At 48.6% G+C, this 27,227-nt stretch overlaps 9 protein-coding genes across 9 annotated transcripts; 3 read left to right on the forward strand and 6 right to left on the reverse strand.

Moving 5' to 3' along the window:
* Positions 1 to 1,555: 1,555 nt before the first annotated feature.
* On the reverse strand, positions 1,556 to 3,283 carry N7447_004022 (uncharacterized protein; the record flags this gene model as incomplete). Its single annotated transcript, XM_057228297.1, has 2 exons — positions 1,556 to 2,758; positions 2,825 to 3,283. The coding sequence occupies 2 exons, from the start codon at positions 3,281 to 3,283 to the stop codon at positions 1,556 to 1,558; spliced, it is 1,662 nt and encodes a 553-aa protein (XP_057087638.1).
* A 1,270-nt stretch (positions 3,284 to 4,553) lies between these two features.
* Positions 4,554 to 5,764, reverse strand: N7447_004023 (phosphoglycerate mutase family protein; the record flags this gene model as incomplete). The annotated part of the gene is made up of 3 exons (XM_057228298.1): positions 4,554 to 5,273; positions 5,334 to 5,552; positions 5,633 to 5,764. 3 exons carry the CDS (start codon positions 5,762 to 5,764, stop codon positions 4,554 to 4,556), a joined length of 1,071 nt encoding a protein of 356 aa, XP_057087639.1.
* Positions 5,765 to 6,668: 904 nt separating this feature from the next.
* N7447_004024 (homeobox domain-containing protein) lies at positions 6,669 to 8,888 on the reverse strand (the record flags this gene model as incomplete). Its single annotated transcript, XM_057228299.1, has 2 exons — positions 6,669 to 8,501; positions 8,559 to 8,888. 2 exons carry the CDS (start codon positions 8,886 to 8,888, stop codon positions 6,669 to 6,671), a joined length of 2,163 nt encoding a protein of 720 aa, XP_057087640.1.
* Positions 8,889 to 13,940: 5,052 nt separating this feature from the next.
* Positions 13,941 to 14,881, reverse strand: N7447_004025 (HAD family hydrolase; the record flags this gene model as incomplete). Its single annotated transcript, XM_057228300.1, has 4 exons — positions 13,941 to 14,422; positions 14,516 to 14,625; positions 14,691 to 14,712; positions 14,782 to 14,881. The coding sequence occupies 4 exons, from the start codon at positions 14,879 to 14,881 to the stop codon at positions 13,941 to 13,943; spliced, it is 714 nt and encodes a 237-aa protein (XP_057087641.1).
* A 387-nt stretch (positions 14,882 to 15,268) lies between these two features.
* On the forward strand, positions 15,269 to 17,009 carry N7447_004026 (GNL3/Grn1 family GTP-binding protein; the record flags this gene model as incomplete). Its single annotated transcript, XM_057228301.1, has 3 exons — positions 15,269 to 15,290; positions 15,354 to 15,448; positions 15,510 to 17,009. The coding sequence occupies 3 exons, from the start codon at positions 15,269 to 15,271 to the stop codon at positions 17,007 to 17,009; spliced, it is 1,617 nt and encodes a 538-aa protein (XP_057087642.1).
* A 480-nt stretch (positions 17,010 to 17,489) lies between these two features.
* On the forward strand, positions 17,490 to 18,567 carry cbfA (uncharacterized protein; the record flags this gene model as incomplete). Its single annotated transcript, XM_057228302.1, has 3 exons — positions 17,490 to 17,642; positions 17,767 to 17,900; positions 18,039 to 18,567. The coding sequence occupies 3 exons, from the start codon at positions 17,490 to 17,492 to the stop codon at positions 18,565 to 18,567; spliced, it is 816 nt and encodes a 271-aa protein (XP_057087643.1).
* An 825-nt stretch (positions 18,568 to 19,392) lies between these two features.
* Positions 19,393 to 21,131, reverse strand: N7447_004028 (putative SIR2 family histone deacetylase (Hst4); the record flags this gene model as incomplete). Its single annotated transcript, XM_057228303.1, has 2 exons — positions 19,393 to 20,750; positions 20,804 to 21,131. The coding sequence occupies 2 exons, from the start codon at positions 21,129 to 21,131 to the stop codon at positions 19,393 to 19,395; spliced, it is 1,686 nt and encodes a 561-aa protein (XP_057087644.1).
* Positions 21,132 to 22,221: 1,090 nt separating this feature from the next.
* Positions 22,222 to 25,537, forward strand: N7447_004029 (mediator of RNA polymerase II transcription subunit 16; the record flags this gene model as incomplete). The annotated part of the gene is made up of 10 exons (XM_057228304.1): positions 22,222 to 22,364; positions 22,419 to 22,764; positions 22,833 to 23,076; positions 23,129 to 23,592; positions 23,646 to 23,865; positions 23,925 to 24,044; positions 24,100 to 24,210; positions 24,268 to 24,534; positions 24,590 to 24,721; positions 24,786 to 25,537. The coding sequence occupies 10 exons, from the start codon at positions 22,222 to 22,224 to the stop codon at positions 25,535 to 25,537; spliced, it is 2,799 nt and encodes a 932-aa protein (XP_057087645.1).
* Positions 25,538 to 25,865: 328 nt separating this feature from the next.
* Positions 25,866 to 27,014, reverse strand: N7447_004030 (60S ribosomal protein uL29). Its single transcript, XM_057228305.1, has 4 exons — positions 26,881 to 27,014; positions 26,679 to 26,818; positions 26,216 to 26,441; positions 25,866 to 26,073 (listed from the first exon to the last, which is right to left on the reverse strand). Exons 1-4 carry the CDS (start codon positions 26,881 to 26,883, stop codon positions 26,068 to 26,070), a joined length of 375 nt encoding a protein of 124 aa, XP_057087646.1. The 5' UTR covers positions 26,884 to 27,014; the 3' UTR covers positions 25,866 to 26,067.
* Between the last annotated feature and the right edge of the window lie 213 nt (positions 27,015 to 27,227).

Raw genomic sequence — 27,227 nt, forward strand, 5'->3', positions numbered from 1 at the left:
CAAGTATGCAAGTAGGTTCCAATGTAAGTGGTATGCAAATATTATCATGCATACAATTCAAGTTCCTTTGTCTGGCAATGATTACATGTTTTAAATATCCCATGGGATATACCTCTCTCTTTATTTCCGAGCGAAGCAGGGAAATTAAACAGTGGGACTTAATTTAAACTGGTATCCAGGCGAATATATATATATATATATATCTCACCGCGGTATGTCCGACACAGTATCCCGTGCTTATTATTTATAGCTACCATATATAACACGAAGGTAGTAATTAAAGCGAAAAAACAGTAGACATCACCAATAGGGACCTGATAGATGCTCATCTGACCACCACAAGAAGGGCATCGATAGTTCCGACAATCAAACCAAGAATCGGTATAGCTCACGCCTCTTAGCGACACACATACTATGTACCAGTAAACATGTCAGAGTTAAGCTAAAATAGGATACATAAGCAACAATAAAAGAAGTGAGGTTATCTGGCACCATAATACCATCATACATAGCCATGGATCACGTAGTAATCGCTCCCACTTTATTGTATATCCCGTAGTGAACCATGCTAGTACCAAGGAAAGGAGCATCACTCCTTCCTTCTTAAATTCGACTTAAAAAAAAAAGTTAGATGCAGTATCTGATATAGACAGACTCGGTGAATATACGTCCATGGATACGCCTGATGTACTACACACGAATAAAATTCGACTAAGATTAAATCAACCCCGCTGTACATGGTTATATATGCTCAATAGAAAACGAGAAGGAGAAAAAAAAAGGCGTGGCTAGAAAGAAGAGCTAGAGAATGCCTCGTAAATGAAGTAATGAAATTTATAAAAAAACAAAAAGAAACGTCCCCGGGAAGGCTTGAACTTCCAACCTCCCGATTAACAGTCGGACGCGCTAACCAATTGCGCCACGGAGACTTATTTGATGTATAGCGACCAACATTCATGATATGTAAAGAAAAATAACAATATCGGGGAAATATACACTCGACGAGTATGAAGTATGAAACTTGACTCTTTTGCCTTGGGTTAAGTCTGCAGGGCACAATTCACTTCATCAGTTGGTAGAATCTCCATGCCTATAAACCTATTATTTACTAGCTAAATAAGCCTGTGATTAACTAGCATCTATTACTCGCGATTTTCTATGGTCACATACCCCTACGCTTGAACCACGACACTATCACACTGCAAGTCTATCAACCCACCTAGGGAACTAACCATCCGAGGAGAAAGGGAGGGGAAAGAAAAAAAAAAGAAGAAAAAAGTAAAGTACATGCGCTATGCCTGGAGACCAAGACGACCAGACGTAGAATCAAGAGAAAAATCCGTACATACATGAAATCCCGGAGATCTAGACGACCAGGTAAATCAGAAGGTGGAGTTGTCAGCTGTTAGATAGATGTCTCAAGGGAAAACCAGAAGAGAGATCATCCCCGATAGTAAGCCCAGAAATAGAGAACAGCAGTCACAAATCAAGATAGCGTCCCCCGTGACCTCTTTGTTCTGTAAATCTGGCTCACAATGTATCCCTATCCCTCTAATTAGGGATTCTGGATTAGAGCAACGGCCGATGGGAAAAAGCAGTGCGGACAGGTAGGCAGTTTATTGCGATGACGGTTATTATTCACCACCGATCTCCAGTGGGTAAGAGCCATCCAGTCCCGGCCATGGAGAGTCCAGAATGCAGTTGGGTAGTGAGTGAACGAAAAACCAACGTGATGGGCACTAGTGCCCGTCATCGAGTATCCACAGCCATCAACACGAAGCCAAATGAGATTACAGGGAGCAAAAGCTCGATAACTGAAAACGTCCTCCCAGGTGCCACTCATGAGCCGAACGTGGACCAATTCAATACGAAGCAGTGTGTCCCGAGCCTGTCGGAAAATATTCCTGAGAGTTTCGTGGTTGATTCTCACGCCTTCCAGTCGGAAATATTTCAGTTCAGTGAAGTTTTCCGCTTCTAGATCAGACACGTCGAACCAGGTACGGGCATCCAGACTGAAGACTTCGATTTTCTTTGCGTAAGAAATAAGCTGGACCAGATAGGGAGCAAATCTATCAAGTGGGTACTTTGTCTTGACCATGGAGCGGGGCCATTTCGGATCTCGTCTACCATCGGGGCCGGTGTTGTCATTAATGGTGATATGTAACTCTTCGATTTGCGCGAAAACATTGGTGAAGTCCCTGGCATAACTGTTCAACTCGAAGAAACGAGCAAATTCCGCGGTGGTTGGCATGGAAATATGCAGACATCTCAGTCTTGGGACAGGTACAAAGCGTAAAGTATGGACAAGAGCGTTTGTCAGCTTGGCGAGCATGGGCGGCTTGATTTGTCCTTCTTCGCTAAATGTGTCCACAACGGAGGGTGATTGCATCCGCAAGGTTTGAATGTTCGGGAAACGGCTGACGAGGATAGGAAGAGCCCCGGAGGCCAAGTCATCGATATACCGATCATAGTCCAATCCTGGCAGCCACGCTCCCACGAAGCCAAAACGAACATCGCGTACGTAGATGGCATGTGGACTTTCTGAAATCTTAAGGATGCTCTCGAGAGGTTGACCAGCAGAGTATCCGACGACGGCCTGGAGGTATCGAAAAAGGAGAGGAGTCGCAATTCGGCTCCAGATCCGGTTCACCAGTCTCAAATTCGAGAGATTCCTCTTGGTCGCTGGATTTTCGAAGATATCTCCATAATCGAAGTCAATTTCCTCGCGCGATTCACCAGAAAGCGTTGCGTAGAAAATCTGGGATCAAATTAGCTGGCTGGACAGGCTTCAAGCTACATTGTGTTGACATAGTGCAATACTTACAGCTTCCCAAGCTTCATACGGGAGCGTTGGCTCTCTTACCAAGCACAGAAGATTGCCAGAAGCTTGAACAGACTGCGTATCATTATTAGAAGTCGAGGGAGAACGACTCAAATTACCAGGCTTGTGTCTCTCGAGCGGGGAAGGAGTATTGGGAGGGCTTGAGATGGAGGAGGGACTTTCAGCCAAGTGAGGGGTCCCAGGAGGGGATTGCTCCCCAAACAAAGAGGAGTGGTGAGAGGGAATCTTAATAAGTGCATTAGGGGGAGCATCAGAGTTAGCATCAGAGGGAGCATCAGAGCGAGCAGGTTGAACAGGCGAGCTGTCCAGGGCCATTGCAGCCAGCCGCGATGAGGGCGAGGTGACCAGGGCCCCTGCATCCTGTCGCACCAAGAGGGGACTGCTCAAGGCCATCGCACCCAGCTGCCCCGAGGGCGATTTTTGGACCTCCGATGCATTCATTGCTGGAATTGACACGGAAAAAACCCAGGAACGAACGAAATGGTAGCAGAATGTCACCAAGGTCGCGCAAGAGGTGGTTTCTGCAGAGAAAACAAAACAGTAAAGGTTTGTTTTGATGAACGGAAGCTCGTCGTCTCGTTATGGCAACCGTTTTGCCAGCCTGGGCCCAAGGAAGGCAGGTGCCGATTGCACCGGCCTTGCAACCTTGGGACTGATACCATTTCTCCGGGTACTAAAAAAAGCGGAAAGAAAGGATGCTGGGGAAGATGTCACATCGAAGTACATTCAAGATTAGAAATACGGGAGAAGCAATATATACGCCGCGCGCATCTACTTCTACGGAGCTTGCGCGCGTTAAGCCGACATAAGCCCTATCGGCCAATCATAATGAAGCATATAAAAGAAGCATCCGGAGCCTCATGAAGTTCCACGGAATCATTCGCTTTTTACTTTTCTGCCCTAGTTCCTGTTTTTGCTTTGTGCTTTTCATGTACCTTTCCTGTGATTCTCTGATTCTCCTATTTAATCCCATCTTATCCTAAGATGTATCTCCAAAGTACAGTCGAGATTATCAGGATTGCCAGGAGAATATAGACATCGCACGCAAGAACTATGCAGGGTGTTATACATCTGACCAATAACAGTAAGGCATCCCTAGAGAAGCATCGGGAGCCTCATGGACTTCCACCCTTTTATTCGCTTCATACTTATGTGTGCTATTCATTATTTTAACCCTGATATTGTCCTGTTAGTATCCTGTGATTATCCTATTCATCCCATCCCAATATATTGACGCTGCTCACGTGATACTATTCTACTCCGGTAAAACCCTTTGTCTCCACCATCCGATCTCCACTGACCTTTGCCACAATCAAGTCTCCGTGGCGCAATTGGTTAGCGCGTCCGACTGTTAATCGGGAGGTTGGAAGTTCAAGCCTTCCCGGGGACGTTTCTTTTTTATCTTTTTGTGCTTGTCTCACTTATGATATTTATTCTACACCATTTTTTTTGCGCGACGAAGCACCAGAAATGGGGGTGAAGGACGGATATTTGAAAGATCACGAAAAAAACATCATAGAACAATCTTAGGTATAACGAACCTCCCTTGTATCATTCATCTCAAGCCAAATGAAATGGACCAGGTTACTGATCTACGTCAACCATGGAAGGACAGAGCATAGGATTACTCTTGTATTATACATATTTGTCTTCTCTTCCCCATAGAAGCGTTAAAAATCAATATCCTCAACTCAGTTACATAACAAATCACCTAAAACCCCGTAGCCAAAGGGGTTGTAACTGGCACCGCACTGGAAGGACAGACACAAGCCGTAACCGACGCAACGGGCGGCTCCGTACAATGCGGCGTCAAGTCCCAAGGCACAGAAGTAACCGGCGCCTTACTATGAACCTTCTCAGCCTTGACCAACACCGGAATAACAGAACCAGTTTTCAACTTGAAAGTACGGTGTCCAACAACTCTCAGAAGCGATGAGATCTCACCCGAATGAGAGGTAATAGACACAAATGAGTTCTTCTTAGACGAAGAAAAGAACACATCTCCCAATGCCTGCGCACTCCTAATATCCTGCGCACCACTAGATTCACCCGTCACGCCATTCCACAGCTTATCTTCTTCGCTGAACCCGTGCTCAATGCGCCAGTGCGGGAACAGTGAGTGGATATAGCTCCGACTACGACGGTGGTCACAGGTGTGGACACTGATTGATTCGCGGAAGAGTTCCTTGATGGTTGGCTTGAAGGATGCGCTGTGTTTGGGTAGGTCCAGGCCCGTGAAAGTTAGGTTGGCGGTTTGCAGGGCGCGTGTCATTGGGCTGACGTAGTAGAGATCTGGTGTGTGAATTCGTTGTTCGTTTATTTCCTTTTGCCAGAAGGCGTTTGCCTTCAGCGCTTGGGAGGAACCTTCGGGTGTGAGGGCGGCGTCTGCCCAGGCTGATGTGCCGTTGCCGCTGAGTTCGGACCAGTAGCACTGAATGGAGATGGTTAGTTGGGTCTTGGTGTGAGATTATGGTGGTAGACAGGGACTTACGTTCCACGCGGGTGTTCCATAGTAGGACTCGGCGGCATTGTGATATCCTTCGCCGTGTCGACCAAGGAATAGAACCTTGTACTCGACGTGTGGTGGGGAATGGTCATTCAACTTGTTGACCTGGTTGTAGAAGCGCTCCCATTGGGTTAGAGACTTGTGTTTCCTGGAATCCTTGTCTGCGGGATATGCGCGGCCGATCAGGCCGAAGTTCTCCGCAGTCTGAACAGGTTAGTGGACTGAATGAGTTAAGGGATAAAGACATGGTTTTTGAAGCGTAACCATTCGGAATTTCTGCTTACATAGTCAAATGTAGAGGGGTCAGTTGACTCCTCATCCTGCAGAAAGTAGCCTGGAACTACAGAGTACTTGATCGTTGATGCTTGCGCGATAGCCAGGCCCACAAGGGCGGAACTGAGGGTGGAGAGTCTCATTGGAGATACGTGGATTTCCAATCTTTCAACCGCTTTGTTTTTGCCGAGGATGAGATCGACAAATCCCTCTTATATGTCTGGACTGTAGCGCACGTGGTGAGTAGTTTATCCTGATCCTAGTGAACGGGTGGATTCCAGTGGCGCTTTTCGGCTTCCATGACATCCTATCGTCCAGTGCCACGTGCAGAGCAAACCCCATCTCTATTGCACGAGATTTTTTGGCTCCATAAAAAGACCCCAAAAGGGTAAGGTACTTAAAACAGGAGATAATCCATCAATTACCGGGCGATAGTCGTGCTTCATTTCCGGAGCTCATGTTGGACTCCGGAGAAATACCCCAAAAAAACCATAACAGATAACCTCCTTTTTGATTGAAAAATATGAGATATAGATACGTAACAAATGTATATATATCGTGGAAACTGTGAAAATATCAAAACCAAATGCTGCCAAAGCCATATGCAAACCCAAGTTCAAATCCCATCCACAAAACCCGCTTCCAACGGGAATAAAAAAAAAGAGGTCAAAAATAAAAGGCCAAAGAATGTAAAAGTGGTCTCGAAGTCTCCTGAGGGAGCTCGGCAGAAATTAAAAAGGTCCTATCACCAAAAATCACAAAAACAATCCCAGGCCAATAAACAACATGCAAGGAATGCTCCAAATATGTAAAAACCCGGTGAATACACCCCAAAAAAGAGACACGAAAAGAAAATAGTATATAGAAGACATAAAGTGACAGTGCTTCTCCGCGCACGGAGGGGTAGACATCTCCCTGAGGGAAAATGTACGTAAACGAAGGTGAAAGCGAAATTTCTGCAGAGTGAACTCGTCCCAGACCAAAAACACCGAAAGATATCGCGTAGTTCTCATACATCCGTGAGGGAAAAGTCGAGAGACCTTTCCCTTAGGAAGGGTAATTACTTGGCGTCGTGTTGTTCGCGAACGTGTAGGCTTTTGGCTTCTGCATCGATGGCAAGTGATGGCCACTAAAGCGGACATCATGCTCTGGGAATTCGTGCATCATAAATTCAGTCCGCTTCCTCTCTGCAAGCTCGGCAGAGCCTGGTAGGTCGGTATCTTCAATCGAATAGATCAAAGACGGCGAGCCAGAGACCGATTCCATGCCAAAAGCCTGTCCGGTGTGATCGGTGGCCCCGTTATAGCCCATGGGGGAGACGGTGGTTGAATGCGGCACCTGGAGACCAGCCGGGTACTCGGGCGAAGAGATGGAAGCGGTGTCGGCCCAGCTGCGGGCTGGCATGGGAATCGAGTCACATGAGATATATTCAGGGAAGGAAGAAACATGAGCCGGAGCCGACATCGGCGGGGCCACATTTTGATAAGGGAAGGGGGAGTAAATATCCATTGGCGTGGTAGGAGGTGATGCCATGTTGACCTGCATGGGCTGAGAGGTAGGGAAGAAGTGGGCTGTCGAATGGGCCGACAAACAGTAGTTGCTTTCCGTGGGGGAGGCAGGCATGAAATGTTGGAGGTCTTGGGGAGTCAGGGGAGTCGGTGGAGCTAGGCTATTGGTCGAGACCGAGGGTCGCAGCATCTTCTCGGCCTTCTTGATAGACCCGGAATCCGCAAAAGTGAAATTGAGAGGAGACCGCTGGGCAGCTGATGCCTTCCTCACGCCGGCATACCGGGAGTTGAGGCTCTGGGTTGACTTGGATTGTCTCATCGAGTTGCCGATACCGGAGCTAGGCATACGAGCGGTAGGTGACAGCGAGGACATCGAGGTCGAGTTAGCCAAAGGACGAGTTCCGGAGGTGCCAATGGCAGCCGGGCGAGGGCGCTTGCGTCGTGCGGCGAGGTCAAGCTCCTTGCCGGGTTCCTTCCAGCAACTTGCTTCCACTCGATCGAGAGATTGAGACAACCCAGGTTGGGCGGTAGTACAGATTCCAATGCCATCCAATGAGGCAGTGAGCGCATCAGACGACTCACGACGTGTGACTGAGATATCTGGCGCCTGCATGGACATCGGATATTGCATGTTGCTGTAGACAACGTTGTCGTGTCGTGATTCCCTGTCCTCAGACCACTCTTCCCGGTGAGGGGGCAGGTGGTTCGAGTACACGTCCAAGTTCTGCACAGAGTGGGAAGGGTTCGACATCTCTGCCATTGATTGGTGGTAAGTGGTATATGAGGGCTGCTCTGTAGTGTATGCCATGTTCTCATTGTGCTCGCCGGATCCCCACGAAGCTGGCTCTTCCTTCATACCAGACCAGCCCGCAAAAGAAGAGTTTATGTTGGCAAGATTCCCATGGTCATTAGCTGGAGTGACCGTTTTTGGTGGTGGCATCGAGCTAGGGGACACTGCCACTTCTTCCTCCTCCCCTTCTTCTTCGGTGACAGGATCATTCTTGCTTCGGGGGTTGATTCGACGACCGAATCGATCCCGAGCAGCACAGGCAGCATTGAGCGCCCTCTGCAAAGATGCGAAAGTTGCTTCTCTTGCCGACTCGCTCTTTGTTTTGTGGTGCTTGGAACGGCTGGATGTGGAATCTGTCTTGGTATGGCCACTGGATGTGGAGGTAGTTGTTTGCTTAGGAGTAGCACACTTCTCCGATTCCTCCTTGGCGATTGATCCCTTTCGGGATCCAGACAATTGGTCCAAAGTCTCTGATTTCCGGCGAGCAGCCTCCTCGGCCTCGGCCTTTGCCTTTGTCATCTTTTCAAATTCCTCCTGGCGTTTCTGTTGCTTGGCCTTTGCGCGGCGATTCTGAAACCAATTCTGCCAAGTCAATTAGCTCTCTGGACAGACGAGAAGGTTCTCTCTATTTTTACGTACTGCAACGCGAGGCAGACTCAAATTTGTTTGAGCCGCCAATTGACGCTTAACATTGCTGCTGGGTTTCGGGTGAGCCTGGAACTGGGCCTCCAGGGTTTCGACTTGTTCCTTGGTCAACCGTGGTCGCGACAAATTTTCTGTGTATTCGTCGTAATCCATAATCGGTTGGTGGTAGTAGTCGATCATCTCCATTGGTGGGTGAGGGTACATATAGCCGTCGATAGGGTGCATCATCGGAGGAGGGACCATGGACGGGTCATATGCCATATGCTGGTCCATTGGGATGCCCTGATGCCCCGGATAATTCCATGAGGGGTGGATATAGCTCATGGCGATCTGAAGAGGGAAGTAGATAGGTGTAGGAGATAGGAAATTGCGGGAGAATCGCGAGAGATAGAGAGTGATGAGGGATGGAGATGCTGCACAAGAAAGTGGCAGCTTCGAGGAATAATGTCTATATCATGAAGTAGATTTGGGGGTCAACCTATGATGGAGACAGGGACCTTGTAAATGTAAAGAATGGCAGTACGGGCAATCCGTTCAAGAAAAAGAAATGAGCAGTTATAGCCTGTGATGATAGTTAAGGAGAGACTCGGGAGTTAGGGACCCAAAGGAGTGTGCATAGAAAAAGAAATGAAAGAAAAAGCAAAGAACCGAGTAAAGGAAAGACTGTTGTGGAAGAGAGAAAGGATGAAGAGAGAGAGAATGGAGATTGGAGGCGCTGGGGGGAGAAGATCGGGGGTGACGGGTGGTAAAGCGCGGTACAGAGTTGCCGAATCGAGTGATATTATTGGATGATAGAGTATTGCTCAGTAACGGGTGGTAATCAGATGAGGTCTGTGTACTGGGTACATGAGACTTATGTATTATCTGTACCTGGGTTGCGGGTACCTATACTTCGATATAAATATAAAAAATTATATTAAAAAAGAGTAGAAATAGTAAAAAAAGCAATTCAGATCTGTGATGGAATTCAATGCGATGAATACCCACACAAATTGTAGAAATTATACCCACCGTATTTCATCCATTTTTTATTCTTTTTTAGCCCGTGGAGTCGCGCTACCACCCGCTCGGTAGGGGGTGGCGGCCTGACTGCATCAGAGTCACATTTTGATTTCATTTTATTCTTTTATTCTTCTTTACGACGCATCTTTTTTTTTTTTTTTTTTTTGAATTTCATCTTTTCTTTTCTAGAATAGAGTTGACCCTGAACAAGATTCCGATCTCGTCCGGTCTCCCCTCGTGAACCTATTCCAAGACGTGTAACTGAAGAAAAAAGAATATAGATTCTAAGCCTGACTTGGAATCTCAGATGTTCATGTTCACACAGGTATCTTATACTGTATAGTTTGGAATCTTGGAAGCTTTGGAGTAAACAAAGGTGATCCAGGGTTCAAGTGTGGAGAGCCGAGTTTGGCTCGGATGCCTCCCGCGGTAATTTAACAATGTGATACACCCATAATGTCTCTTCAGAGCTTGAGGAACACCTTCTTCGTATTCCGCGTACATAAACCAAACGCAAAAAATCCAGTTCCTGCATTAGCGTCATGTCTGATCCCAGAAGTCTCTGCAAAGAAAATCATGCCCACTATTTAATTTGGAAAATTCAGGAATTGATGTGCAATATACGCTACAAGGAGTACAGAATACGGAGGATTTTGTCTGAAGTTATCATGTAACTTATAAAGATAGATCTCCAATTATGGTGACCGGATTTGCATAATCTACTTCAGGTAATCACATTTCCTTGGTGTACCGGGTGACTGGGGACCGGTGTGCTGGGTCAGACGATCTCCCTCGGTAATAATAGGGATGATTCGATCGTCATGAATGATGTCGATTGTACAAAAGTACGTAGAATAGACTATCAACTCCTGAAGCAACCTTGGAAGGCTGTAACTGACATTCGGGTTGCACTAACACAAATCGATACTAGTGCGGGCGCATGGCAGGTCAGCCAAGATAGACTAAACATCAATAGTCGACAGATCCCCCGTCGATCACTCAAGGATCTGCCGAGCTTTTTTATCTTCTTTGTGGCGTCCCCCTCTTTGGGCATCTTTTGTAATCCCTGTTCTTCGGCTTCCAGGCTGCAACCATACCCCCAGTGTGACACCATCTCGTCTTTTCCCGGGGATCTGGTTGGACCATGTTCGACAGGCGCTAAACGTCTTGAAATAAGTCGCTCCATGCAAGCAAGTCACGAGGGTTGCCCCAACTTTGTCCGTAACGCATGCCCAAAGATGATCACTGCTCGGACATCCGGACACTGTCTTTGACGCTATGGTCGTTTTTCTTTGTCTCAGCTTTGTTTCATCCCACTCTTAATTTGGTACTTAGGAAGCTCGTATATAATACCCACAGAGAACTCCATACTGTGGGATCTTTTAGAAGCTTTCAATTTGGCCGTTTACAACCACCAGTAAAATATTTAAGATCTTGGGGCGAACGCTAAACTACCCCATATGGAACCGATAGGTCCCCGAACGCTTTCTCATTGTGATCGGATCGCATATGGAACCCTCTCGCCGGCACATGGATGACCGGAGAGAACAAGGCAACAATGAGCCAGTCTAGCGGAACTTTTAGTCTAGCTGTAAGCCACAAGAGCACCCCCATCACCGATTTAGTGTCAATTTGATGATCTGCCCTCTTGACTACTATATCTGGTAGAGTGATCTGACCTAAAAAAACCCGGCAACCCTCTAGCTAAGGTTTATCGTACTCGATGAACCAGTCATATATTTACTAGAAGGCCACAGTGGAGTGATTGGCAAAAAAAAGAGGAATTGTTCCGGAAAAGTCATCCACATTACAGACTCGTTTGAGACTGGTAGCTCCATAGAGTAGGTAGATCATATGAGAGGTACTCCGTAAACAACGTGGCTCTTAGATCCCCTCAAACTTTGTATGGTGTGCCAATTCTTTCGGCTCTTTAGAAGGAACGATGTGATGGACGTGATAGTGATGCAAAAAATTAGATGTTCCCGATTCAAGCTTCATGTGCATCAGGGCACGTATCGCGCACATCACACCCAGTGAGATTCTCGATGGCTTCATGACTCGGGGCGATTGTGCTCATTTTTGTCTTGGCACATCATGCCCCACACAAATGGTCTCATGGTCCATGGGGAAAACAGTACTCCGTACATCATAGGCCAAGGAGAATCCAGATTCGTGGACAACTTTGATATTACTCTAGCCCGAGAATCCCCGCTCCAAGTAATATACAACCAAAAAGACCCTATATGGCCTATTCAGGCTATTACAGTGTTGCGAGATCTGCCCTGACCCTTGGGCCGATCCATGAACCTTCTCTCGCACGGATCCCGACCCCGTCTAACTATTGGATCTGTGAGCTGTTTTGGAAAAAGGAGGCAATTCCCCGACCTTGACAGTATGATAGCAAAATTAAATATCCCATTTTCAAACATTGTCAATTGGGGATCTCCGGATCCTCTACTCCGTATGGAGTATGGAGTATGATCTTCCCGCTAAACCCCCTGTTTTATCGTGGCTTGGAGGTTTTCTGGACTCGTCAACCAGGATATTTTAGTGGCTTCGGAGTATTTCGGTCAGACGCCCGGTGGCTGAGCTGTGCTCTGCAGATCTGTCAATGTGATAGATCTCGCGACTCCCCTTGTGGCGCTGATCGAAAACACTGTGGCGGTGCGCAACTATACCGAGCTCTCTGCATATAGCCTTGAAATTATTTGTCACTTTCGTGGGCCTAGTGCTCAAGTTTGCAGGATAATCTCTGCGAGATCAGCCATAGAGGAACGGTCTGCAATATGATTGGACATGCCCTTGAACCCGGTGTGTCCCTATCTGTAGTCCAGATCGGAATTAAGGAAGTGTATGTGATGAGATTGCATTTGCCCCTCATCACCCATTTTCATACAGAATACAACGTAATAGGTTCATGGACGAGGAACCCCTCCAGATTGGAGTAAAAAGGGCTCTCCCATATCGTCTTTCTTACTTCAATCACTTGTGATGATATTCAGGAGTCTGCATTCGAACGTCTCTTCCGGACCCATGCGCAGGATGCAACCCCCTTGCATGCTATTCTCACCGGTCGAGTGACTATTGGAGAGAAGTCTCGTTCTCGCCCCAATTCTCTCATTTAGGTAGCATGCGTCCCATCCCTCAAACCACTTGGCTCACCAATGAAGCCTGCACAATACTCTTGTTCCAAACTTGCCGGGAGGAAAAGTATCCACATCCTCGTGAGCATACTCCTTCCCCGAAAGAGCTGGCTGCAGCTGCAGACACCTCGCAGCCACTGAAACGCCCAGCCCCAATAAGAGACCAGGACTGTTTTTTCAAACCTGAAGTCATCCTCTTCGGGGGTGCATTTTCGTGTTCGCTGTCTGATTCCAGATACACCCGGGGCTCAAGCGTGCATGAACGGTAGTTCGCGGCCCGCCCTACCCGAAATGATTGGATCAGATGTGAGCAGCAGGTACATTTGCGTGCTGTAACGTCCGACCGAGGAAACCCGGCTTTCAGCTGCAAGGATGGAGTAGCTGCATACCGATGAAATGTGCCTGCCACGCACGCCATGGTGGTCTAGGGCGTCCAGTTACCGTGTCAACAGCTATACAGTTTGATCCCTGCCGGCCAGAGTGTCTAGATAAGCCACCATCCTTGTTATGAGAATTGTCGGCTGTCATTAAACGAATCCGCACTCTGTACTTCGTACTGCAGCAACGATACCATGGCCGATTCGTATACAAGTCTGAGGTGAACTTCATACCGGCTTTAAGGCACCTACACATGGTGGGTTGTATGTGGAACTCAACTCGTACATACGTACTTTCTATCTTGCATCTTGAACCTTGCCTGGCCCGATTACACCCCCGCCCGGGGAACCTGAGCTGCTTCAGGGACTTTGTATCTTTGCATGGTTTCAGGATATGCAGAGCCTAGAACTTGTGGTCGGGCGATTCAGCTCTGCTCAAAAGACCCAATGGCGTCAAGACCTGCTACATAGCCTGGGACTGCAGCAAAAAAAATCCCCAGGGTTCCCTATCTATGTAGAAACCAGGTACTCTTTTTCAGCATCACCAACTGTGATCCTCACCTTCTAGGGAATACGAATAATTATGGACATTCGCCAGTTGAAAAATCCTCTAGCTCGACAAAATTCACCTCCATGCCAACCTAAGCAAACCAAAGTTGATAACAACGGCCAAAAAATATGAATATATATCAATCTACGCTGTATGTAGTGCACGTTACTTCTAAAAAAAACCATGAGACCTTCAGGCTGTGCATCCAGCTCAGAAACAAAAATACATTACGCAGCTGCGAATACCACAGTATATCCCTGCCCATGCAGCAGCGAATCGGCGAAACCGAGATGACAACCACCGTCTATACGTACGCATTCTTGATCTCAATCTGCACCTGGCCATTAACAACCGCCTTGACTGAAATGCTCTTCAAATCTTCCACAATCCAATCTGCACCAGCCTCCTGAAGCTGATGCAGCGAGTGCGTCGTCGTCAACGCGATAACCTTGAAACCAGCAGCCTTACCAGCCTTAATCCCAGACGGTGCATCCTCGAGTACGACAATCGAGGTTGACTCTTCGATGCCAAGCTGCTTCCGGCCTAGCAGGTAGCAGCGCGGGTCGGGCTTACCGAGCGGCACGTCCATTGCTGTCACCAGGTTCTTGGGCTGTGGGAGCTTGAGCACTTCCAGCCAGCCGTCGACCAGAGGGCGCGTGCCGGATGTTACAACGCCCCATTTTGCGCCAGAGGTCTCGAGGGCTGCGAGGAGGTCGCGGCCGCCGGGGATCTCGACGGCGTCGGAGCCAAATTGTCTTGGGATCCGGCCTTCGATGTTGTTGACATCTGTGGTGAGGGCATGTTGTCAGTTTTATATCTTATGATTTTGTTGGAAGAGAGTGGTCAGTTCTGGATGGTCGGAATGCCTAGTAGACTCACAGTCCCAGTTGGCCTTGGTCTGGTCGTATAGACCCATTACATCGATACTGCGGCGGCCATGCGAGGTCGCGAGGATAGTCTTGGGGTCGACACCGAGCTCTGCGCCAATTCTGAAACAGAATTTATGTCAGAGGTTCTGCTCACATAGGTCGCGTTGGTTAGGTTCAGGACTCACTGGTGCCAGTGCTTCACAATCGCTGTTTAACACCGCATCGTTAGCATTGGTCCTAATTGATACTGAGAGGACTTGAATGAGGAGCAAATACCATCAGTTGAGTCCACAATTGTGCCATCGAAATCAGAAAGGAGACCATCGAATGTGTGGACCTGCGCAGGCGCCGAGAACGATCCTGTTGTTGAGGACATGGTGGGGGGAGAGATGCGGGGAGAGTGGATGGAGTCAATGGTGAGTATACGGAGAAGCCTGTGTTGAGTGGAAGACGAGAAGAGGCCTGTCCGGAATTCTCTGAAAGTATCAACAGGAAGAGAAATAAGGACTTCAAACAAGATAATAGAAGTTAAGACATCATGAGATATATTTCGTTCTTGGCCAGGACCCGAGACCGGGTATATGCCTAGTTTGGCAACTGTCCCGCAAGCTTAGTAATTTGAAACGTCCTCGGAGATCGGCCTAACTGCTAATCCGCTTATCGGCTGGGAAATCTTGGCACTCAACTTTTTCTACTCCCGTTGCGGACAGACTTTGAGGGTTTGCTGTGCACTTTTTGCGATCAACAATTACGTGCATTCAAAATGGTTACTAAAAGCGGCTTCGGTATGATACTCCCTTTTACCCCCCGCTTATGCGGTCCTGAGGCGCAATTCTAACAGGCTACAGGCAAAACTTCCAAGCGGGTTCCCGTCCGCCTGAGGCACAAGATTGAAAAGTCTGCTGTTCAGAAGCAGAGAAAGGCAAAGAAGCTCGCAAAGAAGGTACTACAGAAAATATCTCCGTACAGGTTCTGATCGAAGGTTCTGACCATTTTCTCTACAGAACCCTGAATGGCGGTCAAAGATTAAGAAGGACCCCGGCATTCCCAATCTCTTCCCCAACAAGGACAAGCTTCTCCATGACATGGAAGAGCGGAAGCGCATGAAGGCCGAGGAGCAACAGCGCATTCGTGAGCAGGCACGAGCACGCAAGACTGAAGGCGTCTCCGCACAGACCGGCACCGAGGCTGTCGACATCGATGAGAACGATATGTTGCTGGATGATGATATGGATGCCGAGGGCAATGATTCGAACCCCATGGCTGCTCTTCTCGCCTCAGCGCGCGCCCGTGCCTCAGAATACGATGATAACCAAAGCGACGACGATGACGAGATGGAGGAAGATGAAGACGAGGACGATGAGATGGACGAGGACGATGAGGGCGGCGCAACTATTGACGAGTCGCCAATTGTCAATTCAAAGTCTTTCTCAAAGGAGAGCTCACGACGCCAATTCGACAAGGTCTTCAAGCAGGTCACTGACAACGCCGATGTCGTGCTATACGTGCTCGATGCCCGCGACCCCGAGGGCACCCGCTCTAAGGATATTGAGCGCGAGATTATGATGGCAGACGGTGGCAACAAGCGGTTGATTCTCATTTTGAACAAGATCGACCTGATTCCCCCGCCAGTGCTCAAGGCTTGGTTGCTTCACCTGCGTCGCTCCTTCCCCACTCTTCCCCTTAAGGCATCCAGCGGTACCACTGCCAACGCACACAGCTTTGACCACAAGCAATTGACGGTCAAGGGTACTTCTGATACTCTCTTCCGTGCTCTCAAGTCATACGCCGGTGCCAAGCAGTTGAAGCGGGCCATCTCTGTCGGTGTCATTGGATACCCCAATGTCGGCAAGTCGTCTGTCATCAACGCACTCACCGCACGTCTGAACAAGGGCTCGAGCAACGCTTGCCCCACAGGTGCCGAGGCTGGTGTCACCACTAGCTTGCGCCAGGTCAAGCTGGACAGCAAGCTCAAGCTGATTGACTCACCCGGAATCGTTTTCCCCAGCTCCAGTGACAAGTCTAGCAAGAAGAACAAGAAGCAAGAAGAACAGGCCCGTCTGATTCTCCTCAACGCCGTCCCCCCCAAGCAGATCGAGGATCCCATCCCCGCAGTCAACCTCCTGATGAAGCGTCTATCCTCATCTGAGAACCTCCTCGCCAAGATGCTCGAGCTGTATGGCATCACCGCCCTCTTCCCCAGCAATGGCGACAAGACAACCGACTTCTTGGTCCAGGTGGCCCGCAAACGCGGCCGTCTCGGAAAGCGCGGTATTCCCAACATCGAGAGCGCTGCCATGACCGTTATCAACGACTGGAGAGATGGCCGCATTCAAGGCTGGGCCACTGCGCCCGTGCTTCCCGTGGTCTCAGCGGATGCTCCTGCTAGCGCTATTGAGCCTGGTGTCGACACCACAAAGGTCGTCACCGAGTGGGCCAAGGAGTTCAGTATCGAGGGTCTCTGGGGCAACGGACAAGTTGATGACGAGGAGATGGCCGAGTAAGGGCTGGTCTTCTTCCTCGCGTTATGAACTCATTATCTCATTTGATTCTATCTTTCTGGATACCAAAAAGTGGGCGTTTTATGTTGGCATTCCATCCTTCCCTAGGTTTGATCTCAATTTCAGTGGTATAAAAACATCAGTAAAATGACTCTTTTTCCAAATAAATCCACCAAAACTGTACATCGTAATACATATTATTGTAGAAGTGAAAATAGAAATGATAGAAATGGAAATCAAAGTAGAGTAGACATCACCGCCAAGCCCGAGAAATCCAACGCGTTGGCGCGTCTTCTTTGCCACCCTCGAACGTCGTCCCATCTCCAAAGCCCATAACCACCGCTCAAACCCGGCCACAACTCCAAGGTCCTGTAAAGAGAAACAACCAGGCCTTGACTCGATTCGATATCCAAGGGGGGCCCGATTTGTCAACCCCCCGATCCCTTAAACCGCGTAACCAGAACAAAGACCAAACCAACAAAAATGCCTCCTCGCAAATCTACGTCCTCAGTGACTCCCGCTGATCCCGATGACTCCATGCTCCAGCAGTCCCCTTCAGTGCCGCACACCGACAAGCCCGTCTTTGCGACGGAGCAGCAGCTGAAGGCTCGGGCTGAGGCGGGCGCAAGTGTCGAGGTAAGACAAAGCCAGAGGCATGAATAGCATTGCATATTACATGATGATACCATATCTGCGGACTCCTTCGTGCACGACATGTGGAAAAAAACAGAACCAGGTCAGACTAACGCTATCTCCGTAGGACTATCTCCTACCACGCTCATTGACGATTCGTCTCGCGAAGTCGGTTCTCCCGCCGAATACGACAATCCAGAAGGACGCTGTGTTGGCTATGCAAAAGGCTGCTACGGTGTTTGTTTCCTACCTGTCTTCACAGTATGTTTATACCCTTGTCCCCGCTGTCCTTGGCCTTTGCATTCGAGTCCTCCGGTCCGAGAATACAGAATGGTGCATCTCGATTTGTTCCCAATCCCACGGTATGATACGTCGAACTAACCTCGATTGAAATCTTAGTGCTAACGATGCAACCCTCAAACGAACAATCGCCCCAGCAGACGTCTTCAACGCCCTCTCCGAGCTAGAGCTCGACTCTTTCCGCGGCAGACTCGAACAGGAACTCGAGGCATATACGGAAATCAAAGCTGGGAAGCGCAAGCCGAAGAAGGTTGGTGCGAGTAGCTCGACACAAGATGCGTCAGGCGAGGGCGCGACTCAGGGCGATGGTGATGCTGAGATGCTTGATAATCCCGCGAAGAGGGTGAAGCGGGATGGAGAAGTGGAGGTTGTTGTTGGTGCGTCTGCTGGTGATGATGGGGATGAGACTCAAGAGGAAGACGTCGAAGAGGAAGAGGAAGAAGAGGATGAGAGTGAGGATGATGAAGAGGAGAATCATGCGCCCCGTGAGAATGACCTGGAGCATGTGGAAGATTTGGACCGTGAGCCTGGTGCGAGGAGGGGGCCTTTTGATCCTGATGCCGAGGAGACGGATGAAGATGAGGACGGGCCTGGTAGTCAGTTGCGGGATAATCTTGGGTTGGGCTAATTATCTTGGACATGTCAAAGGGGCTTATATTTGGATGAGCTAGAACTCATCTTGGATGGCATTGGAAGAGGTTGACTGGCAAAAGAAAAGAATGTTTCTGCTGTACAATACACATAATGACGAATGGATTTTATGCTGCGCTCTGTTGGTATATATTTTGGATATACGTAGGAAGATGGTGAGTAAACTTGAATAAAATCTAGAACATATTATATCAAAGCTTGACATGTTGCACAGCTGCGCAGGAGTTTGAATAAATATATATACGAACCCCCAATGCCGTACTAGACAAAAGATTACAGGGACAAGAAAAAGACACATATAATCCCAGAAGAACGAGGAAAATTGTATTAGACGAGAACGAGACAGCACCTAACAAATCGTATGGAGCAGTCAGGAATATCTTATTTAGATAATCCACATATGAACACCCATACAGAACATGAGCGAAAATAAGAATAGCAAAAGAATTGAAATCAATAAACACCACGCTGGACTAAGCCAGCTTCTTGACCGAAAAACGCCCGAGCCAGCCCATGCGAGAAACCGTAGTCTATCAATGGTATCTTTCGAAAAGAGGACAGCAGCAATCATCAACCTAAAGCAAACGCAGGTGATGCAAGTAGGAATACAGTCCACGAAGAGGAAGTATGTAAACACAAGTGAAGAAGTGTAAGATCAAGAAAGGATAGCAGTGAAGGGTAGCACTGGAAAGAACGAAGAAAATAACACCCAAGAACGCCATCTTGGTAACCATGCATCATGTCATGAACTTGCAGTCGACCGAGAATAAAATATCAATATCATGACTAGACCATAAAACAGTCAGGAGGAAGCCACTCGCCGAGGACGAGACTCCGAGTCGAGCACGATGTCCGCTTTCTCGGGTTGCTCTGATCTGATGGGCAGAGTACCGTTGTTTCTTGGGGCGCCCGCTGAGACTGGTTGCATAGCTTTGAGGTCGGCCTTTGTACTGACCATACCCGCAGATAGAGATGTTTTGGTAACGCGGCCGCTGTACGAGGTGATGGTGGCATTTTTCTTGACCGGAAGCTTTCTCGAGGCGGCGGTTGCAACCTTCTTGGTACGAGGATTGGGGGCGGGTTTGGTGATGAACTTGGAGGTAGTAGGCTTGCGAGCAGCAGGCTTTCCGTTGCTGATAACGTCTTTGATAGTTCTGCCATTGCTTGCTGGATTTTCCAGCTTGATTTTCGAGACCTTGGTGGCCAGCTTTTTTGTGGGCTTCTCGTCTTGGCTGGCAGAAGGTGTGACAAGACCAGTATCTGCGCGAGGTCTCTTTTTCGGCGTGACCACGACAGAAACGTCGGAATAGCTGTGGGGAATGGGCTCGGGCGAGGATTCGTACACGCGCGGGGTAACGTCCTTTGACTCCCATGGTTTCAGGTTCGCCTGTCGTGCAACTTCATCGCATGACCCCTCGACGATCAAGTCAAAGCAGTTGTCGAATTCTTTCCCGCTTGGTGGTTCATTGTTGATGAACATTGTGACACCATCCTTGCGACTGCGGATCGTTGTGCACAAGCTCTTGACGAGTCGACGGACTCCGGGAATCTTCAAGCTGGTACCGGCGACAATCAGGACGCGAGGGCGGGACTTGATATCGGCATTCATCACGGAGGTGATTGCCTCTTCGTCGGGGTTGTGCTCATTGTAAAGGACAATGCGCGGGCGCATTCGGCCGATTCCGTGACTCCGTTGACCAACGGCTTGGCGAGCTACGTCGATTTCAGCACACTCTGTGCAATCGGGCGGATCGGCTTTCATGAACATGTCGGGATCGAAGTTGGCGAGGTAACGACATTTCTGGCATACCATCTTCTCAATACTGCCGTGTAGTTGAATAGTGACCGGCCAACTACCCTTGACATTAAGCGGAACTTCAGTTGCCAGTGGCCCCATGGAGGTTTCAATGCCATCGATATTTTGGGTGTAAAGTCGCTTGAGGCGAGACTCGATACCTAATCGGGCGAGCATTTGGTGGAAGGCGGTGGGTTTAATATTGGCGACCTCCTCCGACAGCGACCGGACCATTTCGTGGAAGGGGGCGGTCAATGCATCATCCTGATAGACGGCAGCATCGAAAAGAAGCTTGCCAGAGGCTTTCAGGTTATGTTTCTTTTGCAATGATTTAAAGAGACCATCTGTGGAGCGAAAGTCCGGAACTATAAGAGTTAAGAGTGGTTCGATGCGGCAGAATCCTAAAGCAGAAACTTACTACCCGCAGCTGTGGAAATGCCGGCGCCAGCGATGACGACAATGTCTTTTTGGTGACGCAGAGTTTGAACGAGCAAATAATGTTGATCATTCTGTTCATAGAGAGATTTGGATAGATCGAGATATTGAGTGGTCCGTTCCTTTGGTAGGGGGTTGCGTCTCCTCTTTGGACGGGCTTGGCGTGCAGAACCCTCAGCAGACTCAGCTTCCTGAGATGAAGGCGTCGGGTATCGCTCTGCTGGCTCTGGTGATGATTCTAGTCTTGGTGACGAAGGCGCGGAACTTAAATCCGATATATCAGATGAAGAATCGAAATCGAAATCCCCCATGGCTGCTTGGGAGTTGTGAATGGACCGAAAGGTGTAACCGTGTAGGAGAATTGTTCACCCTTAGGGGAAGTCGGAGCGAGAAGAACCGGGTTGCGGTATCTCTAAATTGCTCACAGACCGTAGAAAACCTCGAAAAGAGAAACCATGTGTGTGTAGGCAACAAAGGATTAATAAAGATCAAATGGCGAGTCCCTGAGATAGGGAGGATGGTAGGGAATAGTAGGAAATAGAGGAAGTTGACGATGAGGTCAGCGTTGGGGGGGGAAGGGGATGCAATGAAACTCGTGCACTTCAGGGCTCTATGGCCCGGAGAAAAAATAAAATAAGGGCGGCCCGCAGAACCTTTGTTTTGGTCGAATGTAGGAATGTTGAACTAAAAGAAGTAAATTGGTTCGAAGCGAATGAAAAGGTGGGACTTGTTTTGATGCGGTTGTGGGTTTAAGACTGCACATATACTTCGGAATAAAGAGGGAAATAGTCCAGTAATACGCGCTTTTGGCTCTTTTGGCTCTTTTGGCTCTTTGATACTCAACCATTGTAGAATAGTCAATTGTCCTTTCCCACTTGAATACACGCTCCTAATAGCCCATCATTGTGCTCTTCCTATTATTCTCTTATTTTTCCCGATCTTATTTTTCTTTCGTTTTTCTTTTCTGTTTTCCATGTTTTGACAGTCCAAGGACTCAATGGTGATTCGCTCTGTTTGATAGTGGAACACCTAGCAGTTACCTGATTGGTCCATTGTCGTTGGCAGGGCTACCCGTCACCTGATCCATGTCACGAGATCTGACTAATCTGGGAAATCCACTTGGTCCCCAGAGGTCCAGGCGCTGACGGCATAGGAACATCTGGATTTGGTCTATGGTCTCTCCTTATATTGAAATTGGGAATTGCTGCATTGACTGTGACTTTGCTGGTGTTTGAGACATCTTCTCAATCGTTAGGCGCCAATCTCGGGAATCCCGCCGCCCCTCCCCCCTCTTCTTGAATAATAATAAAGCCCTTTTGATATTCAGTCCGGGGAAACTCTATGAAGCTATGCTGTATTGATTCCCTGATAATCAAACACACTTGAAAGTGGACAAATATTATGCCCTTGATCATGGAGGACGGTATCAATGTGGATGACCTCTTTGGAGAATCCAACTCCCTGGAGTTGGGCTTGCCCGCCGCCTCCCCAATCAAAGGTCTAGCACAATGCCTAGATGAAATGCGTCTATTAGGCTGCTGCAAGTAAGCTTGGAAGAAGACTCCTCATTCACATTCCAGGAACTAACAATTTTCTAGGAAAATTGCTTGGTCTCGGATGGGATGTATTGCATCTATTTCCCCAGACGGACTCCGGGTGATTGTCCGCCATCTCCAGTGCCGTCCATCAGATGGCAAATGGGTGCTTGGAGAAGAGTCATCTTTAGCTTCAGTCTTGGAGGCCCATAATGGCAATCAACTAGCCCATCTATCATGGAATGAGACTGGCTCAGAACTGGCCGTTGTTGACTGTTCTGGTCGCATATCAATTTATTCCATTTCCATTGCATTGAACAGCATCACAGGTTTGCGTCAGGCCTCATTTGACTCCGGCGACGATGGCAACCAGATTGTTGGAATGATGTGGCTGAACTCCCAGCGTTATGTACGTCGGGTCCCCTTATCATTATCCATTATAGATCAATAGGAAAGGACGTTAACATGGCAATATAGGTGCATGCTTTTCACCAAGCAGCCAAGGTGAATGGTCGATGGGCATACTCACCTTTCCGTCGACGCCCCGTCGGGCCATTCCACCCAGCCAATAAAGGCGCATTGATATGTGTGACCAGAGCTGGCCAGATCAAGCTGATATATCAAAACCCTGACAGTAAATGGGCCGAGCTGCCAGCCGAACTGAAGAACACAGGGTACTCGGACAGACTATTAACGCATGCATCCATGGTCGCAACACAAGGTATTATCTTTCAGTCGGTCCATTTCCTGCCATCACTGACGCATTGAAACAGCTGGGATCCTTCTCTCCACATACTCCGTATGCCAGAAAATGTGTCTTTATAGAGTACACGTCTGCTGGAACCCGCCACAATGGGAACCGGCGCAGGGAAAACAGACTGGCCAATTTCCCATCCCCACCTTCCGTTTCATCCACTGTAAGATCGACATGCCCAGCAATATATTGAACGTCAACCGTGGCCCGGACCACTCCGATCAGTCTTTGCCGTTTTTGAACTCGGTATACTCGTTGACACGACTAGAGATCATGCCGGGACAGTTTGATAGCCCCGCGGGGTCCTCTGGTAATCCTTGGATCCTGGCTGTCTTATCGAAGCCCCTCCATGCCATACATGACTATCCAGACCAGCAAGGTCCGTCGAGTGTAATAGTCAGGTGGCATTTGGAATCTACACCCCAGGTCCTGCATCCCAAGTTCGACGAGGTGACGTCAAAAAAGAGCAACACTCAAGCAAATGTGCGAATTCCTCGGGTATTTTTTGTATAAAATCGAGACTGACCGATTCTCAGGGAAGAATGGAGCTGCGTAGGTTGGATGACGTTTATTGCGATAAGTACATTGTCTCGGTCGATATAATAGAGCACGGGACTGTTTTGGCTGTCAGTCACGATGACAGCTCAATAACATGCTACGACACACGGACAATGGCCGTTTTGAATGGCCTTGACGATTCAACCACAGTGACCTGTCTGGCTCAGGCCGGGTTCCAGTATCCACTCGAAACATCAGGTATGCCCGGAACTGATCGATATTACTTTAAGATGCGTGGCCAGAACTGATATGAACAGGCCTTCACATTGCTTTCTCTCCTAATTCTTGCGTTGCCGTTACGCTGGACAGTGACGGACATATGCAATTGAGGCTGATGGAGCATTCATTCGGATCCACAGAGGGTATCTATGACGAGAGTATGTGTTTCTCAAATCACCTGTATAGAATAACAACACTGACCGAGACATGTAGACAATTTCTCCACTGCCATTGCGGCCTTGACATTGGCATTTAGTCGAGGCTGTGGAGTTGATTTCAACACAGATGACATACTCATGGTTGCTCTCGCGCAGCTATCACCAGGTGAGTGCTTTGGAGGCTTTCGTATGATATCGTCAAGCCCGCTGACAAGTTTCAAAGAGGCTCAAATCACGTTCATCAGCGAGGTTTATCGTGCACTGCCGATTAATTGCAATTTCACAGCCGAACAGGACAAACTGATGAGCCACCCGTACATACCTCGTTGTCTCAGCCTACAGGCCGGGCTGGGCTTCAAAGGGAGACTCAAGCGCCGCAACCTCTCATCGGCCGTGCCGTGGGCAAGCCTTCAACTCAGACATGCCTCGGTTCTATTTGCATATTTCTTCCAGTATAATAAAGGGACACCAAATGAAGCGCATGATCCGGGTGAGTTCAAAGAATCCAACTCATTTATCCTATCCGTTGCTAATTGAAACAAAAGATGTTTTACGGATGGTGTTGGGTAACACCAAATGGACATTAGACTTCTCTCACTTCCTTCTAAACGAAATCTTCGACATGGCCGACGACTTCGAAGATGTTTTTAATGACCCAGAAGCATTCACACAGAAATGTAAGGAAGCTCCCCATAAAAAAAAACTCCAGCTTCAAGCCCACCCATCTCACTAACATCACAGTGAAAAACTCATCCTCCCTCCCCCTCCTAATCCTTCTTTCAAGCATGTCACGCGCTTTCCTCCGCTTCATATGCCGTGGTCTCCGCGGCGTGCATGCCGGCTTCGCAAGTGCAACCCCCGCCTCCCTTACAGACGACTCCCGAATCTACTATACAGAGATCTGCCAAACACTAGAATCATCACCGGTCCGAATCGACGTGTACGAGAAGTTCCTAGCAGGAGTCGACTCAGCTGTGAAGCACGCCTACCAAGGCGCTGGCTTCGGCGACGCCGAAAAGCCCGGTCCAGAAAAGGAACTACTGGTTAATGCGCGCATCCCGCCGGTCCTCACCACAGCCGTGGCCACCCTCCTTCGGCAGACAGTCCCGGCGCTCAAATCAGAAATAAACCGCATGGGTATCTACCTTGGGGACTATAGCTGGCTTGGTTTTGCGAATGACAGACGCACGGCGCTATACCGTAAACAGCGTGAGGTCGATATCCTCAAGAAGTGTCCTCTGCGCCCGCCGTTGCCGTTGGGGAATGACGGTCGCATAGCGCCGTTGAAGAAGCGTAGGTGTGCGCGCTGCTGTGAGGTCTCTGGTGATACGAATCTGCCCCGATCGCTTCTGTCGTTCAAGATGATTGCTAAGCTGGGGCTGTTGCGGTCTTGTCTTTGCGGGGGCATGTGGGTTCTTGAGACGGATAATGGGGATCTTGGGGTTAGGACTGTGAGTGTGAATGGGAATGGCAACAGGGTTAGCCAGACTTAGGGAACCAGTTAATGCTGAAATCGGATACTATGGCTCGCATTCTGGCTATGACTGAAGATCGTGTTGCCTGAACCAGGACGTATTTTATCTTACATTATGTAGACATACTTGTGGGGTGTTATTGGGACGTCTTGCATCTAGATTCATTTGACCATAGCAAGATATCCTTAGTCTAGCCTTTTTTGCTTTGTACTTTGAGTCTACATGATGTAGACTAGAAATGTAAACCACTCAAGATATGTATATTTTAGAAATATATATCCCCAAGTCTGGCAGACGATACCACTGGAACGTTCACTAGTCTTACATGAGAGCAAGAGCAAGGAATCTTGAGAATGTCTAAAGTCATGTCATGTCAAGAGTCGATTTGCATCCTATTTAGATACATAATCAAATTCCATTTTTTGGATGTAAAAAAAAGAGAAAACCGACCCCTCCACAAGCTTTCGGATCCACGCTGTCACGTCCTGCTTATGTCCAAGGCCAGCAACGTCTTCCCACAAAACTCCATATCCGAACAAGTTCTGCGTTTAAGCCTGGAATAATTCGTCAGCATTGTGTTCAGCTGATTCGTTTCGTCTGGTGGGCGAGGTCCTTGGTGGCGAGGGCAAAGATAAAAAAAAATCTATGGATCCTCATTCCACCTATTCCCTGCCCAGGATTGTCGGAATATCATACCTTAACGGCGAACTTCCGCTGGGGGAAGTGGATGGCACGCTTGCGGAGCTTGTCGGTGGTCTGGGTACGCTCGTGCTTGGTGAGACGGCGGCGGATCTCACGGGTGAGCTTGGGGCGGAGGTCGAGCGGGAGGTACTTCTTGTTCTTGTAGAACAGACGCAGCTGAGCGCGCTGGTTGGCGTTGATGACAGTGAGAACGCGAGCGATGGACTTGCGAACCTCGCCGCTAAAAAAATGAAAAATTCCAGTCAGCATCAAAATCTCGAATATCGATAAACCCCCAATATCGTGCGGTTTGCGGCATATCGTAAAATCCACCTCTTCCTCGTTCGATCTCTTGGGTTGAATGCTGGCGTAGCCCTGATTATTGTATGTTGTCTTGCCCGGGTTCGACCGTTCCCATGCCGCAAATCTTCAAATTCCTTCCGCACAAAATCAAATATCGGGGGTGTCGGATACGCACATTCTCTGAGTCTTGGAGGAAGCGCCGGAAGAGATCTTCTGAACGCGGAGCTGGTTAAGCTCCAACTTCAACTCCTCGAGCTGTGTGGCGAGCTCATCCTTGTTCTTGCCCCAGAGCTGACCAGCCTTGACCTTGGACGACTGCAAAAAAAGAGCGATTCATCAGCATTTTGATATCAGAGCCTTTGCACAGCACGACATACCATGGTGGCGTTGAATTGTGTGGGTTGTCGACGTTGAGAATTGAAGATGTCCGAGTGTCAATTTGCGACTGGTTGTGGGACTAGGGCTAAGCGAATTTGTGACTTTAGCGGGTGCACGTGATTACGGTGGCACTAATGCCTTAACTTGATGCCTGAAGTTTTGTGGCGAATTGATGCCTGGGCCCCAGGGCATAACTTGCTGTATTTGGTTAGTGCGCTTTACCCCGTCATGGGCTGGCACTTACGTAGACACGCAGGTAGCACCTCGGTCCTTGCACTTGTTGATTATTTGGCCTGAGAAGAACTCATAATCAGATCAAACTTCTCTGGCGACTTCGTCTTCACGC

Source organism: Penicillium robsamsonii, assembly GCF_028829455.1.
Source record: "Penicillium robsamsonii strain IBT 29466 chromosome Unknown utg000002l_segment0_segment0, whole genome shotgun sequence".
Lineage (NCBI taxonomy): Eukaryota > Fungi > Ascomycota > Eurotiomycetes > Eurotiales > Aspergillaceae > Penicillium > Penicillium robsamsonii.

Coding starts and splice junctions, on each gene's coding strand:
- N7447_004030 (XM_057228305.1), bottom strand. Junction 26,442..26,678: donor TCCTCCAAGACTCAGAGAAT/GTGCGTATCCGA, acceptor TCATTTTTTTAG/CGGCGAGGTTCGCAAGTCCA.